General features: G+C 37.5%; 1 protein-coding gene across 3 annotated transcripts in view; it reads right to left on the reverse strand.

Annotated features, from left to right (window-relative positions):
• Nucleotides 1-1,321: 1,321 nt before the first annotated feature.
• The window catches only part of LOC104588662 (uncharacterized), a 32,616-nt gene continuing 17,099 nt past the window's right edge, over nucleotides 1,322-16,838 (reverse strand). For 2 of the 3 annotated variants that reach the window (XM_010246793.3, XM_010246716.3), the window contains exons 5-8: nucleotides 15,755-15,862; nucleotides 15,367-15,645; nucleotides 6,730-6,873; nucleotides 1,322-1,903 (exon numbers count right to left, since the gene is read on the reverse strand). In XM_010246793.3, coding sequence (XP_010245095.1) covers nucleotides 1,715-1,903; nucleotides 6,730-6,873; nucleotides 15,367-15,645; nucleotides 15,755-15,862 — 720 coding nt within the window. In that variant the 3' untranslated portion in view covers nucleotides 1,322-1,714. Of the gene's footprint in view, nucleotides 1,904-5,188; nucleotides 5,328-6,729; nucleotides 6,874-15,366; nucleotides 15,646-15,754; nucleotides 15,863-16,838 lie in introns of those variants that run through there. The other variant, XM_019196821.2, reaches the window with a different exon arrangement.

Consider the following 16,838-nt stretch of genomic DNA (forward strand, 5'->3'; position numbering starts at 1 on the left):
CGGATCTGAGAATGGTACCTTTGTGCAAAAAAATGACAAAAGTTAGGACACAATGTTGGTTAATAGCCTTTATCTAGAAAAAAAATATAGAATGTAATTCAGATCAGCAACTTCAGCCATTGTCAAATGCCCCCTACTAAGCTATTGTGACAAGTGCTAATACAACCAAGGAGAAGGAGAACCCTCAAACTCAGTCGCCCTTTTCAGTACAGACTGGAGATAATGAGACCAAATCAGCCCCCCATAATGTCCCACAACACATCCCTGCCATGTATTGGGAATATCTCCCAATGATAATCCCAAAAATGATGATGTCATCATTGAGAGATATTTCCAATACACGACAGGAATGTACTGTGGGACATTGTGGGGGAACAATCTTGTGGGGGGTTGATTTGAATTCGAAGATAATAGGGACTGAATGGACCCTGAGTCCAACAATTGTCCTTAAGCTGTGGGCAATTGTAAGATCTTAACATGGTCGTTAGATAGGGATGGGAATCTGATTTGACTAGGTTTAAAACGATAACAAAATATAGTACTTGTTTCATTTAAACAAGAAAAAAAAAAGGTAAAGAATATTTATTGGAAGGCAATGAGCTTTTTGGGCTCTGAGGACCAAGGGATGGTCCCAAATTTGGGCTCGAATCTGCTACCCACAAGTTATTCCCAGTTCCCACATCTCTACCCATGGGAAGTTCCCAATACACGGTAGTGGTATGTGGGTCCTAGCTTTCACTATATCTGTCTTCATCCTCATAGGCCATAGTCCCATGTACATACGCAGAAATTCTCTTGTTTAACTAAATTTCAAATTCCAGCAAAAGGAAACAACCAGGGCAAATTGGAAAGGCATGTAAATCGGTTTTTATGTATCTAGCCAAAAAAAATAAAAAATCGGTTTTTCTGTTGTATTCCAATTTCCAACCATGAGGTCCAGTTACCATATCCCCCACAACCCTAACATAAACCCGGTATAAGGAAACATCAAACAGTCATCTGTTGCACTGAATCTGAAATACCAAAACATTGGCATTAATCCCCCCTCGCATTCCTGTCCCACTCCCACATGAAAAGAAAACAAAATAAAACAGTGAATTTTGAACATGAATGGGGCTGGACCCCAAAAAAGACAATTTTCTTCACGTTACAAGATTCAATTGTGGTCGTCCTCTGGTACATGTCTACATAACTCTGTTTATAATACATTCACCAATTATATGTAAAAAAAGTGATCATACGCATAGGCCCACTACCAACCCCCCAACCGCAATCAGTCCCATGTTTCAAGCCAACCAAGTATTTGATAAGCAGGCAGCTATTGCATAAAAAGATGACCAAAGAACCCTTAAAAGAATAATCACATCATATACAACAGGAGCAACATTCCCTTCCCACCAGAGCAAGCAAGCAAAAAAAATAGCCAAGAAATGGTGCAGGCAAAAATTACATCAAGTTACAGCAAGTTAGGATACAACTCGATAATGTGGGAGAGTCCGTCAAACAAGCCAAACAACACCTTCCCATGGACCGCCACCCATTTGAAATGCAGGAACTGCAGAGCCAGCATCCTTTGTGAAGCATATTTCCAATGGTTTCTCTATTGACTGGTTGCAGCTAAACTGAGAATGCTCTTTCTCCTCGATCACCAAACACCACCCAAGCTCAGGGATATCTGTAGCACGTCATCTCCTCCAAGAATTGTCCTGAATGACTAAGATGAGATGGGTTCATATGGATAGGAGAGCCATGCGTGCTTCAAAGCCTCCGATGCTGAGGGTCGCTTCTTTGGATTTATTTCAAGGAGATGGGCAACAAAATCAATGAAGCCTTGGTCCCCCATTGGCAGTCGGTGCCTTAGAGATGTCTTCTTAGGGATCAGATATTCCAGTCTATTGGTTTCCTGAAAAGAAAGGGGAAAAGCATTCTCAGCAGAAACACCAGAAAGATGTTTCAGAAGTACAATTTTTATGAAAAGGAAAAATAAATCATTTTATTATTGAATATTTTGACATAGCCAAGCAAACTAGATATATTAGGAAGAACAACCCCGAAAGTACAATGACTTGTTCAAAGGTCATAACGTACCCAAGTCAAGAATGGATGCCAATAAAAGTTATGTTACCTACAGACTACAGTTAGCTTATCTTGAAGAAAATTCTAGGTTTAGAAAGTGAAGAAAGAAAAAGGAGCAAAAGGAAGAAACAAGTTTGAAGAGACCCAAAACATTGGGTTTGACCATTCATTAGTATTTATGCTATAATTTCACCCCCCCAAGCCCCACTAGTAAAAAGCCCTTAAACTGGTGCCACTCACACTCCCCCTCAAGCTAGGCATAAATATTGTGCATGCCTAACTTGCATAGATTGTTTTCCATTGTGTCGAGGAGCATCTTTGGTCAAGTAGTCAGCAAGCTGGTAACATGACCTCACAAATAGATTTCTCCACTGGCAACTCTTTCATGTATAAAATGCCTTTTCAGCTTCTATATGTTTTATACAATCATGCTGGACAGGATTATTGGCAAAGTTGATAACTGTTTGTTGTCACAAAACAACTTCATAGGACCTTCAAAGACAACTCTTGTTCAGCCATGGCAATTCTGAAACTCCATGTGCCATATTCAGGTTCCACACACAATCTAACCACAGGATTGTTTCCTTCCCCAAGAAACCATGTTTCATTCAACAAATGTACATTGCCTTGAAGTAGACCTTCTGTCACCCACAAGCCTAATCACAATGGTATATAGGCTTCAATTTTAAGTATACATGGTGAACATTAGGGATCTAAATGGATTGGACATCGATCCAATTCAAACTTTAGTCCAATTCGTTTGTGCCAGATTCGGATATCCCTTGATTCAATTCACTAAAGTCCAATTCCAACCCAATCTGTTTCCAAGATTTGAACCCTGGTCACCAAGGTCACAATGGAGCAACCCAACCGTAGGACCTAAATGGTCCTAAATAAAACCAACTGTAGTTCTGAAATGAAATTGAAACTACATGGTCCTAAATAATCCAGCCCTTGACATTGATGACTGACAAGTCATCAAATAGGTCAGAAATCAGAATTCCCTCTTTTCCAACTCTTTCAAATTTCATTGTTGCCAGCATTGCCACATTTAAAATTTTCTGCTGCACCCAACAAAATTGCAATCACGTCAAAAGGTTCTCATCCCCAACAAACCATATTCAAAGAAACAGTGGTATTCTTGTGATGATGACCGAGAAACTGTTGGAGAGCAGAAATGGCAGAAAGATATGGAGGAGAATGTTTAAGAAGATTGTCTCTCCTTTTCAGTAAGCTACCAACTTCAATCTCTCTCTCTCTGACCCATCAAATGATTTGATCAACAACTTCTCCAACTCTTTTTTATTTTGTTCTTGCCACATCTGAAACTTTCCAACAGTGACTGGCGAAACTGCAGAAACACAGAAACCCTAAACCGAAGTTTGGATGCTCCAGTGGTTATCGCCATCTCTGGATTTGCTGACTTGTTGCTGTCTCACTGCCGGTAATAAAGAGAGGTGAGAAATCTCATTTCCAGTCCATTTCATGCAGAGGTACTGAAATCCTCATTTCTCAATCACTCATCAGTTTACACCCACACATGAACATCCAAATCCCTCTCTTCCTTTCATTTTTTCTTCCTCTTCTTTCACAGTACAGTGTCGAATACGAATTGGATATCTGATGATATAATTGAATCGAAATCAAATTGGGATATTCTGAATATCCGTCAGATTTGAATCACCTATGTTTCTTATCCGAATTTGATTTAATTCAATTTCATCCCCATTCCCCAATGAATATGTAACTATCCTCTGCCAAGAGAACCTTCTAAGTAACAAAAGTTTCTTTCCAACAGCTACTAGATGAGATAGGTGAGAACGATGCACATATTGACTTACAACACTAGCAACATAAAAAATGTCTAGGCAAGTCAAACATAGATATAAAAGCTTTCCCATCAAGTGTTCACACATCACCCTCACTGCCACATATTTTATGATTGGAGGCTTACCTAAACATAAAAGGCCCCAATCACTAGTCTAATTGGGTGAATTATGTAATGTGAGAAATTCTATCAAAAATTTTTCCACCTAAACTAAGCATCAGCATTATGTGAAACCAAGGCAAGTATCAGCATTGTATAGTAAGGATACATATAAAATTATAATATCACCCCCTAATAGTATAATATAAAGGGAAAAGTTCTTAAAGTACCCCTAAAGTTTAGGAAATTGACTAACTCTGCCCTTACTATTTACATATTTTTTAAACTATCCCTAACTTTTCTAACAATTGCCATCCTCGTTAAATATTGACATAAAGAAGCAAAATGACAAATATACCCTCTATTACTTCTCAAATTTTCAAAATAAAACAACCAGGATGTTTCAAAATAAAACAGCTTACCTGTTACAAACCCCAACAACCATGGCATAACAGGTCCCTCTGCTTCTCTTGTCTTGTTCCAGAAGTTCAAAACCAACTTTGGACTCCAAGCTTCTTCTCCAGCACCGAACAACCGACTACAACAGCCAGACGAGTGCCAAATAGATGTTGTTTCCAGCTTACCCAAAGTAGTCCAATTTACCCCAAATTCAATTCTCGACCAGACATTGACATAATATTTAGACCTAGAAAAGAAAAAGATTGAAAAGCAAACTCTCTCCCTCTCAAATCTTAATTTTTTCTCTTAAATTAATTAAGAACCTACAAGCTAGACAGAAGAGACGTAGATTTTTTACCAACATCACTCAGTTCTTTGGGCATTTCCCATAACGCCCTAACCGGAAGCCTCCCCCAAACCACCTTTCAACAATCTTACTAGATTTCTACTTAAACTACCTTCCAATATAGTGGAGAAGGTTATAAAAACCATCTCGTTATCTGGGCCTCTATTGCAATCTTTGTTTCAATGGAGTGCTTAAGGGTTGGTTTTTCCAACTCCGGTGTTTGCAATAGGTAGTCCCCCAGCTATGCTTGCCTTTGCAGAAACCTAATTCGATTTGTCGTCAAGCATACAATGGCAATCCAAGGTTTGATCATTTGTGGCCTAAGAGTAAATATTTGGTTTTTCTTTTTCTTATTGCTGGACGGTGTAATAACCGGAATCGGTTGTCTGGCACCGGAGGAGAAGCTTGGTGTCAAGTTTGGTTATGGATTTCTGGAATGAGACAAGAGATATAGAGAACAGAGTTAAGAGAGAGAATGAGATTTTTGGTCTTCTGGGGGGCTAACAGGACTGCTGCTATCAAGTTCTCTCACAATCGTCTGAACAGATTGGGTTAGGGTTTATTGGAACCCAAAAATCACTGCAAAAGATGATAAAGTGTATTTTAGGAATTTTTGAAAAACATATCAGTCACATGATATCACATGTGACAGAGTGTAACGGAAAGTTAACAGCTGGGGAGGTTTTAGAGAATTGTCAGAAAACTTAAGAGTACTTTAAGACAATATGTAAACAGTAAGGAACTAAGGATAGAGTTAGTCAATTTCCTAAACCTTTGGGGTACTTTAAGAAATTTACCCTAATATAAGTTAAAGAAAGATAAAAGTGCCCTTAAACTAGTGCCACTCAACACTTGCCAAGCTGTATACACAGCAAGCATGCAGAAAGTGCTAGAAAGCACCTAGGATGTATTTCACCGGAGTTGGCAATGCAGCAATATTTCTTTAACACAAGTTTCACTTTCGCTCTGAAACCAATAATAAGTTTCCTTGCTTCTTGTGCTTTCCACATATTGCTCAAGTTAGCAGTGGGCATATACGGTACAGTTATGTCTCAAAGTGCTTCAGAACCCAAAAAGGTAATTTCTCTTGGCACAATAGAACATTAATTGAAAGTGATGCATGATCTGGTTAAATGCTATATTATTTCCTACCAACTTTGAAATAGAAAAAGACCAGGGAAGGACAAAAGAATGATATACATCCAAATGCACCAAAAATAGTTACCCAGCTCAATTACTAATAATCATAGTTGTTAAGGTGACGCCTAGGCGACAAGGCGCCCTTGAAGGCTCGCCTCGCCTAACCACCAAGTAGTTTCCTATAGTGTGTTATAAAAAACTTTTATGTTCTTAATTTTTTGATGTTATAATTATAAAATAGACGTTTTTAAACTAAAATATTCATTTTGTGTGTTTATATACTAATTTCTTTTTATTGCTTTCTTATTTGTTAGAGTTTAATCAACACAAACATTGCTAAATGCTGTATTGAACACTCAAAGACTTCAAAACCTGAACCAATAAGCAAGGAAGAACATAAAATGTTGTCCAATCAACACATTTTCTTATTTTTCTTTACTAATTTTGCGTGTTTATATTCTTCTTACACCTTTTCTTTTCTTCTTTTCCTATAACAGAAATAGGCTTTCAGCCCCTATATTTTTTTTATTTTCTTTTCTTTCTTCTTTTTCTTCTCATGAATATGTTGGACTATGTTGATTTTCTATACTTTAACATGAAGTTTATACTTTTCTTGTGAAAATTATGGATATTTATTAAGGAAATATGATTATGGAACCTAGGGAACTACCATAGGATACATGTTTGTACTTTAAAAAATCCATCGCCTAGGCAACTAGGCAAGAAGGCGCCCTCCTGTCGCCTAGCCTCGCCTTGGCGCCTTGAAAACCATGCTAATAATGTTAAACTTTAAAGAGAAACAAAAAACAGTATGTTGGAAAAAGATGGGAACAAAAGTCACCTGATTCCGTTCATAAAGCATATGATTTTTGGTGAAATATTTGTATACATCTCGTCCCTTTGCAAGCATGCTTTGGTCGATGGGGCCTATGATTCCAATTACACGTGCAAGCAATGTTGCAGGTGAATCATTTTGGAAGAGAACCTGCACCAGGAAGAACAAGGTTTAAAATTAAAATCCATTTTTGCAAAGCTATATTGTCCCACCTGCATACTTTACACGTAATGTATGCACAGAATTGTGTGATCCCTGTGCAGTGTGGTATGTGCAATCGTGAGGTCTAGGATATCTTATTTATGCAGTAACAGTGACGCTTTGCTGTTTTAGTGAGATCAGTCTGGTTTGTGGTAAGTTGCTGTTGTCCAAGCGTGAGAGTGGTAATAGTGTGTCCCTGGAAAGTGTGGGAGTGCTCAGTTGAATTTTCAAGTGGCTTCGTTTGGGTAATTCCAACTCAGTGTGAACTGAAGTGATAAGTGTGGTTACAGCATAGTTCCAATGGCATCAGATGATTCTGCTACTTGAGGTGTAATTACTAATCAAAGAAGGCTTGGTAATGGTTCAGATCATATGAATTTTCCTATGACCATCACCCCTCTTGATGGTATGAACAATCTAGCATGGCCAATACATCACAGCTAGCGGAAAAAGTGGCTACATAAATGGAACAGTGGAGGAGCCGAAGTCGGGCACTGCTGAGCATAAGTGGAACCAGGAAAATTTCCCAATCATGTCTTGGCTACTTCTATGCTGCCATCAATTATACAGAATTTTATGTGGGCAGATACAGCCCATGAAATCTGGGAACAAGCAAAATCTACCTACTTTGAACAAAGACACTATGCCAGAATTTATCAGTTTCAAACAGAGTCTTCTACATGCAAGCAAGGGGAACATAGTCTTTCAACTTATTACTCCACTCTCACATCCATCTGGAAAGAACTTGATTATTATCAGAACGTTGAAGGAGAAAGTGACAAGGATGACAAGGCCTACAAGAAGCTTGTATCTCAGCAATGTGTGTTTGCCTCTTGCTTGGATTGAACCCAATATATGAACCTATTCAGGTCCAAATTTTGGGCAATAAGGAACTTCCTTCTGTCCAGGAGGTGTATGCATTGATCCAATTTGAGGAGAGTAGGAGAAATGCAATGAATCCTCTTGAGGAGGAGCATATACCCTTGGATACAAAGGGAAGTATGATTACTACGAGGAAGGGTATTTTCAAAAGAAAGAGATGAGAAAGATAAGATATGGTGCACTCATTGCCAGAGACCTAGACATACTCGTGACAGTTGTTGGGATCTAGTTGGCAAAACCAAAATGAGCTGAAGAGTAAAATAAAAAACCAGCACCAAAGCAAAATAAGAAACCTGTTCCCAAGAAGTATATTACAAAAAATATGGCCTCCCAGAAACAAGCAAATAGCTCTACTATGAGTACGCCTCAGGAATGTCCCTCTGGTTCGGATCCCATGGAAGAGTTTATCAGTGCCTTCTGTGATCATTTGGAAATGTATGGTAGAGGACTGTGGAAGGTGGACTCTGGCCCTAGCCCCTCAAATCTCCTTTGCGTCTACATCAAGTAACACTGCCTCTGCTTTCCATGTGTCTTTCCAGTCTTTGGAATCACATTGGATTATTAATTCCAGAGCTTCTAATCATATATGACTGGTAAATCAACTTTGTTTCAATCCTATACACTTCTTTCTAGTAGAGAAATAGTGAGACTAGCTAATGATTCAATCTATTCCATAGCTGGTCAAAGATCTATCCCTCTGCCATTTGGTTTCTTTCTTTCAAATGTGTTTAATGTTCCAAAATTACCTATTAACTTGTTGCCTACATGGGATAGAGAATAAAATTGGTCTTGAAGCTACAAGGTCTACGAGTCAGTCCTTTAAGAGTCAATTTGTGGCATTATCGTCTTAGTCATATGTCCTTTGAGACGTTAAAGTGTTTGTTTCCAGAATTCTTGAAGTCAATGTCAACTGAATTGCAGTGTCATACATGTCAACAAAATAACATTGTAGGATTTTTTCCTTTAAGAAATAAAAGATTAGCTTTCCCATTGAATATTGATTATTCTAATGTTAGGGGGCCTTGTTACTCTACCTTCTGAAAGTGGCTACAAATATTTTATCATGCTCATTGATGATTATTCCTATTACACATGGGTTTACCTAATGCATTCGAGAGATGAAGTACCTAAACTTGTGAAAGATTTCCTACGTATGGTATTTAACCAATTCCAAACTAAGATACAAATCTTCTAGTTTGACAATGCGAAAGAGTACTTTCATGGTGACCTTGCTGAATTTTTTGCTTCATGTGGATCCCTTCACCGAAGCTCATGTGCAAAGACTCCTTAACAAAATGGCATTGCCGGAAGAAAAAACCGCCATCTCCTTGAAGTTGCTTGGGGCAAGTTCCCAAATGCTTTTAGACGTATATTGTAATCTCTATTGCCTATGTTATGAATCATATGCCCTCTCAGCTGCTACATTCCAAGGCCCCACATCAACTCTTGTTCCCTAAAGCCCCGTTGTTTCCATGATCCTGAAATTGATAGTGTACTACTCTCTTTAATCCAAAACCTTGAAGGATCTTTCCTTGATCCTGATAAGTCTGATAAAAGAATTTGGACACCTTCCTCTTCGGGTCTGTTTTCCTGTAACTCCTTCAAAGTTTTAACCCAACCTCCCCTTAGTCCCCCACAATCTTTTCCTGTTAAGGAGGTATGGTGCAAGCCTATCCCACCTAGGATTGTGGTTTTTTGTTGGGAAGTTGTACACGAAAGAATAAATACTTTTGACTGGCTACAAAGGAAGAGGAAAAAGTGGTGCCTTTCCCCACATTGGTGTGTTCTTTGTAAGGCGAATAGTGAGACTTGCTTTCATTTGTTTATTACTTGTCCTTTTGTTGCTGGCATTTGGGAATGGATTTTTTCCTTATTTGAATGCAGGTGGACACATCCGGCTGACATCAAAAGTCTCTTTGATCCAACTTCCTGTCCATGGCCGAGGAAGATAGGTAACATCATGTGGAAGAGTGCTAGGGCGGTAATAATCTGGGTACTGTGGGAAGAAAGAAATGCAAGAATTTTTGGAGAAAAGGAAAGAACAAAAGAGGCCTTGATTGAATCAATACTGATTAGAGTGGCTCAATGGCTGAAATCCTTAGGAAGCTTCTCACATATATCCTTTGACAATATCATTAGAAACTGGAAGGTAGTGGCAGACTCAAATGTCAATAAGCAGCCTGTTATTCCTATCTAGACCCCTCCTGAAAGAGGATTTATAAAACTTAACTTTGACGGAAGTAGCATGGGAAACCCAGGAAGGTCAGGAATTGGAGGTGTATTCAGGGATGAGGAGGGTAAAGTGTGTGCATTATTCTCAGGCCCAGCAGGTGAAGGAGACTCACTAAGAGAGGAAGTAATGGCGGTTATGGAAGGGGTGCAAAGGGCTAGAACCATAAATGCTAGAAAGCTAATCATTGAAGGGGATTCCAAACTGGTAGTGGCTTGGCTACTGGATGAGTAAAGTAGGATGTGGAAATATAATAATGAGAAGAAAAAATTCAGATGGATCACAAGGGACATGGAACTGAGAATACAGTGGGTGAAAAGAACAGCTAATTCGGTGGCTGATGCACTAGCCAAGCAAGGGGTTGGGAGAGTTCAAATATTTTGGGCACAGATGTAATTGTAATTATAACTAAAGTTAAAGGGGAGAGATAAGAGAGCTTGTCTCTCTCTCACTTTCTCTTGTACGCTTTCTTTTAAATTCAATGAAGTAATCAGTTATCCATCAAAAAAAAAGCCCCGTTGTTTCCTATTCCCTATGTGTGTGCTTGGGCTCGGTGTTTTGTCCATGATTTGTCACCCACTCGTGGTAAGCTTGATAACAAGGCTACTTCTTGTGTTTTCCTGAGTTACCCTTCCACTCCAAAGGGTTAAAGATGCTTTGATCCCACCTCCTATAAGTATTAAGTTTCCATCAATTTGTCCTTTTTTGAAAATGAGCCTCTCTTTCCTATTTCTCCTCAGGGGGAGAGTAGGGTTGAGGAGAAACCAGTACAGGTTCCGCTTCCTCTTCCTCCTCTTCCTAATCCTCCTCCCTCATGTGCCTTCCTTCTTCGCCGCAAGTAGGGGTGAGCATTTTTTAATATTCCGGTTCCGGTTTCGGTTTTTAGAATTAGAAATTAAGTTAACCAAAAAACTGAATTAACCCAACTTTACTATATAACATGTAATACATAATATACAATATATATACATATAATATTTAATATATAATATAATGAAATTTGATTTCATAGTTTGGTTTAAACCGAAATAACCAAAAATTTTGGTTTTGGTTATTTTTGTTTTATTATAATTCGGTTTCAGTTCAGTTTTCATTTTTTTAATTCAGTTTTTTAAATTTTAGTTTATTTGGTTCGGTTCGGTTTTAACCGAATAAACCAAATGCTCACCCCTAGCAACAAGTGCCAATAGAGTTCAAGAGTCATAGAGCAGCCTAAAGTCATGCAACCAATACTATCAGAATACCCGAAGATAGATCTTGCTTAACCAAAGACAATTACTCCTATCGATGTTTCTGATCTCCTTGATATTCATACCTCTACAATTAATGATTTGGACCTTCCTACACCACCAACCATCCCATTATACACTATGTTTCTTATGAAAATGCTTCACCTTCTTTTTGTGCTCTTCTTTCTTCCATTGATAATATTCTTATTCATTGAAATGTAGTAGAGGCTTTGGACAGATGCAATGAAAGAAGAAATTAATGCTTTACAATAAGAATGGCATATGAGAATTGGCAGATCTTCTACTAGTAGAGTGTTGTAAATAAAGCATGGGGCAGATGGTGCAGTGTAGAGGTATAAGGCCCGATTAGTGGAAAAAGGGTTTACTCAAATATATGGAGTGGGCGCAAGGTGCCAAGGTCTCCTAAATCCCACTTGCACCTGGATTGGTGAGGGGGGGTTATGGGTTTGAGGAGGGATGGGCTACCCCCCATTGTGTAGCCCCATGGAAAAAAAATCTATCAAAAAATGTGTATGGACTATGCAAAGACTTTTGCTCCAATAGCAAAGATGAACTCTATCAAGGTCCTACTATCATTAGCAGTGAACTTGGACTAGGATCTACATGAGTTAGACATTAAAAATGCCTTCTTGAATGGTGATTTAGGCCAAGTTTGGAAGTGCTTATTTGAAAAACAAGTGTTTATACTAATAAGTGCTCATGAGCGTTTGGTGAAAAAGCACTTATTTCAAACAAGGGTAATATACGTATTTTCAAAATGACATAGCGGGCCAAGACAAGCCAGAAATGAAATAAGCATTTATTTGGGCTTATTTCCCAAATGCAAACAAGCGCTTATTGTTGTGCTCCTAGCCCAAAATAAGTGCTTATTCAAATAAGCACTTATTTTTAAGCACTCCCAAACTTAGCCTTAGAGGAAGAAGTGTACATGGTCCAAATGTTCAAGGCAATGAGTTGAAGATATGCAAGTTAAAGTAGTCGTTGTATGGACTATGGATTGAAACAATCACCAAGGGCATGGTTCAGTAGGTTTCATCTAGCTATACAGAAAATGGAGTTTAAGAAGTGCCAATCGGACCACACATTCCGTGTAAGAAGGGGCAAGGAAAGATTGTTGTCTTGATAGTGTATGTGGATGACAGTGATAAATGGTGAGTGAACTTCAGAAATCCAAAGAATAAAAGAGTTCTTGACCATGCAATTTGAGGTGAAAGATCTGGCTCCTTGTTGTTATTTCCTTGGAATTGAAGTTGCCCACTCTCAAGAAGGTATCTTCCTTTTCCCAAAGAAAATATATTCTAGAATCTAGATCTTTTGGAGGATACAGGTAAGTTGGGATCGAAGCCAGCTGCTACTTATGCAATGTATAGCAGTATCAAAGACTTGTGGGAAGACTATTGTACTTATCTATGACCAAACTTGATATTGCCTATGTGGTGGGAATTCTAAGCCAATTCAAGCATTCCCTCAAGACTCCATCTAGAGGTTGCAAAGAGGGTACTTAGATACCTCAAGAAGTATCCTAGAACTGGGTTGTTGTTCAAGAAAAATGGTCACATAAAGCTTGAAGTTTACACATGCTAACTAGGTAGGATCAGTTGATGAGGTTTAAAGAATCGATACAATACTTCCAATACGAGGTGTATCGTATCGGCATCCATGGTAATGGATACGGGATATGTCACAACTGGTATGTATCCCACGAGTCATGCGTAATGGCACGATATGCCTCCGTATCGGGTTGTATCACATCATATCAGTGAATATGGTCTGATACTCACCCATACAGAAACATTTCAGTTCCCAGTTTTATGAAACTGCAAATTAACTACTTTTGGATTGTTTTTTAACCTTAATAAAAATTCAAAATTATAATTATAAAAACTGAAATATATATTTTAATATTTAATTTTCCCCAAAATTTTAATAAAAACTGATATTATAAAAGTAATATGTTTTATCTCCCTTAAATGATTTATATGTTTTATTTTACTCATATTTACATGTTAATAATAAGTAAATAAATTTTCCAACAAAATTAATATAAAACAGAAAATTAGAATTATAAAAACTGAAATGAATAATTTAAGATTTAATTACCCCAAAAATTAATAAAAACTGAAAAATATAAAGTAATTTATTTTATCTACCTGAAATGATTTATATGTTTTATTTTACAATTATATGTAAAATAAAACAATCATATGTTAAAATGAAAATATATTTATTATTTGAAAAAATAGTTATTATTTTTTTTTTAATTTCTTTTGAAGGGATACACAACGGGGGTAACCCATCCCCCAACCCAAGTGCAAGCAGGATTCGATCCCGTTTCACCATTATCACTAGCATGAGACCTTACCAACCAGCTAGTTGGCATCTTGCAAGTTATTATTTATTTAAAAATACTATATAAACAAATTTTCCCAAAAATTTAATAAAAATTGAAAGAGTGATGATTATTGCATGATGTGTACATGCTCTAGAGTCCCAATATTGTTTATTATAATGTTTCTCTTCATATAAACCTATTCAAGTGTGTATTTCTCATGTGTTTATACCTTACTCATAGATAATTCAGCTTTAGGTTTAGTGTTATTAATGCATTTATGTGATTTGTATACATTTCCCTAGTGTATCCAAGTGTTTCCATATCTTTCGTTCACATCCATGCGTTGCCAAAGCATATATGCATTTGTATCTATATTTGAGTTGTCTAATACGATACCCGATACCGATACTTTGATCTTCTACTAATGAGTATTGCACCTTTGTAGGAGGTAATTTGGTCACTTGGGGGAGTAAGAAGCAGGGTGTTGTGGCCAAATCCAGTGTAGAGGCCGAGAATAGGGCCATGTCCCATGGAGTTGCAGAAATCCTATGGATAAAGAACATGTTAGGTGAGTTGGGGTTTGGTGTGCCTATGTCACTTTAATATGATAACGAAGCTACCATTAGAATAGTGGCCAATCTGGTACCCGTGATAGAACAAAGCACATAGAAGTGGAAAAACACTTTATTAGGGAAAAGCTCAATAGTGGAGAAGTGTGTACACCGTATGCAAGGTTCAAAGTATCGATACGATACGAGTTTCGTCCGTATCGTATCGGTTCTTAGAAACGGCCGAAACACTTTTTTTTTAGTTTTTTTTTCAAACTTTGGTTTTTTGGAAAGATTATAGGTTGTTTTTTATTATAAAAAAAATGGGGGTCCGAATCACCTGGAAACAGGCGTTTCGAACCGTATCATTTGTAAAAGATACGATACGATACGATACGCCCGATACAGGGCGTATCGTATCGATACTTTGAACCATGACCGTATGTTAGTTCCAAGGAGCAACTCACGGATGTGTTTACAAAGGGACTTCATCACTTGCAGCACAATGACCTTTGTGACATGTTAGGCATGATAGATATCAATGGTCCAACTTGAGGGGGAGTATTGTATTTCTTACATTATGTGCCGCAAGGGTACAAGTGTCTTTTTACATTCTTTTGTAAAGTCGCTATATTTAAATATAAGGGCTGGAGCCGCCAGCCTATCTTTTGACTCTCGATCAATTTTTCTCCCTCTTCTCTTCTCTTCTCCCCTTCTCCCTTTCTTTCTCTTCTGTTTTTTCTGTTTCTCCTTTGATAATAGTAACAAAACAACATCTGAATACAGTGCTAACATGTGACATTTCAACATTATACACGTGTAAAATACATCAATTTTTGCAAGTTGGTTGAACTTTAGCAAGCAACAGTGCTCCAGAACATGCAACAAAGCTATTAAAGGAGTTTTACCAAAAAAAGCTATTAAAGGAAAAAAAAATAGCCCAGAAAACAATGAGCAGTCTCTTATTTTAACAGGGAAACAAAAATAAGGACAAACTTTTCAGCTCCTTAGAAAATGGTTTACTGACAGTATAACTCTAAGAACACAAGAATAAGAAGGAATTTTTATGATAACAATAATAATGGTAAGTAACAATATTAATATTAAGCATCACCATATTTTCAAACATAGGTTATCCACACAGAAACATAAAAAAAAACGTGGAAGAATAAATGTAGAACATATATCTGTACAACTTACATTTCCGGTACAAAGTTCTGCCAAGATGCATCCAAGTGACCATAAATCAATTTTTTTTTCATATGGGAGTCCCAAAATAACTTCCGGTGCACGATATGACCTAGACTGGACATAGGAGCAAAGATGATCTGTTTCAAAACAACTGCTCCCAAGGTCAATAACTTTCACCTCACACCTACTGTAGCTCTTAACCAAAATGTTTTCTGGCTTTAAATCACAGTGAATAAGACCAAGTCCATGCAAAAACTGCAGTGCCTCCAAACACTGAATGGTAATTGACTGCAGAATGAAAAGAACAAAAAAGAAATCTCATATATATCATACACCAGCAAAACAAAGGGGCAACATGCAAACATAGGGCTTCAAGTTTTAAAACCTAGCATCATACCTGCAACCTTGGCATTGTGAAGTAAACCTCTCCCCCAGATTCTCGATTGAATTTTTGAAATTCATACAAATTTGCCTTCAGAAGTTCACATACAATCAACAAATGTTCCTGCAAAGACAAAACAGTTACCAACCACTTTATCATGCAGTGAAGAATCCTCGTATCAATCATTACAAAAGCAACAATAATATCGAAACACAATGCAAACAATTCAAGGTAAGAAGCAGGGAAAAACTAAGGCAGCATTTGGATAAGACTTTGCTTTCGAACTTTCAGCTTTCAAAAGTCTGAAAGCAATAAATAAATAAACACTGCTTTTTTTGCTTGGTTGCGGCTTCTTTTGAAAGCTGAAGTCCAGAAAGCAAAAGCCACTTCAGCCTTTCGACTTGGACTTTTTGGGCAACAACTCTCAACTCTTGACCCCTTCTATTCCAAGCCTAATAGTAAAATAGACTTCTTCCACAAGTCCAGCATACAGCAACCCCATCTTCCACAAGTCCAGTGTATGGACTCCTCTACTCTATGCAGTCCCCATTCAATCTATTCTCTGTTTGAACCCCATTTCAATGTAACAGATTCCACAACCCCATTCGACCTCTTCTTCAATGATCAAATGTATAATTTTTCCCCTGTTAAACCCCATCTGAATGTATCGTTTTTCCCCTGTTATGGATTGTATTATTGAATGTATCATTTGAATGAATATGTGAAGATGTTGATAATGGACTGTTATATCATTTGAATGTATCATTTTGCAGTTACAGACTGTGTTACTGTTATATCATTTGAATGTATTATTGAATGCGAATGTATCATTTTATTGTTATGTGAAGATGGTCATAATGGACTATTATATTATTTGAATGTATCATTTCCCCATGTTTGAATGTCTAATTTGAATGCTCCTTGTTGAATATATCATTGTGAACCCCCTTTGGAGCTAATACTACAGTTTTATTAGAGCCAATACTGTGGTGCCATGTGTGTAAAGCCAGAAAGCGTTTTGGTGCTTACCAAACAAGCATACTTTGCTTTTACCTCAAAAAGCATACTTCAGAAGAAAATTTTACCAAGCAGGTTCTAT

This window comes from Nelumbo nucifera, chromosome 3, assembly GCF_055504915.1.
Source record: "Nelumbo nucifera cultivar China Antique chromosome 3, China Antique-T2T, whole genome shotgun sequence".
Taxonomy (NCBI): Eukaryota; Viridiplantae; Streptophyta; class Magnoliopsida; order Proteales; family Nelumbonaceae; genus Nelumbo; species Nelumbo nucifera.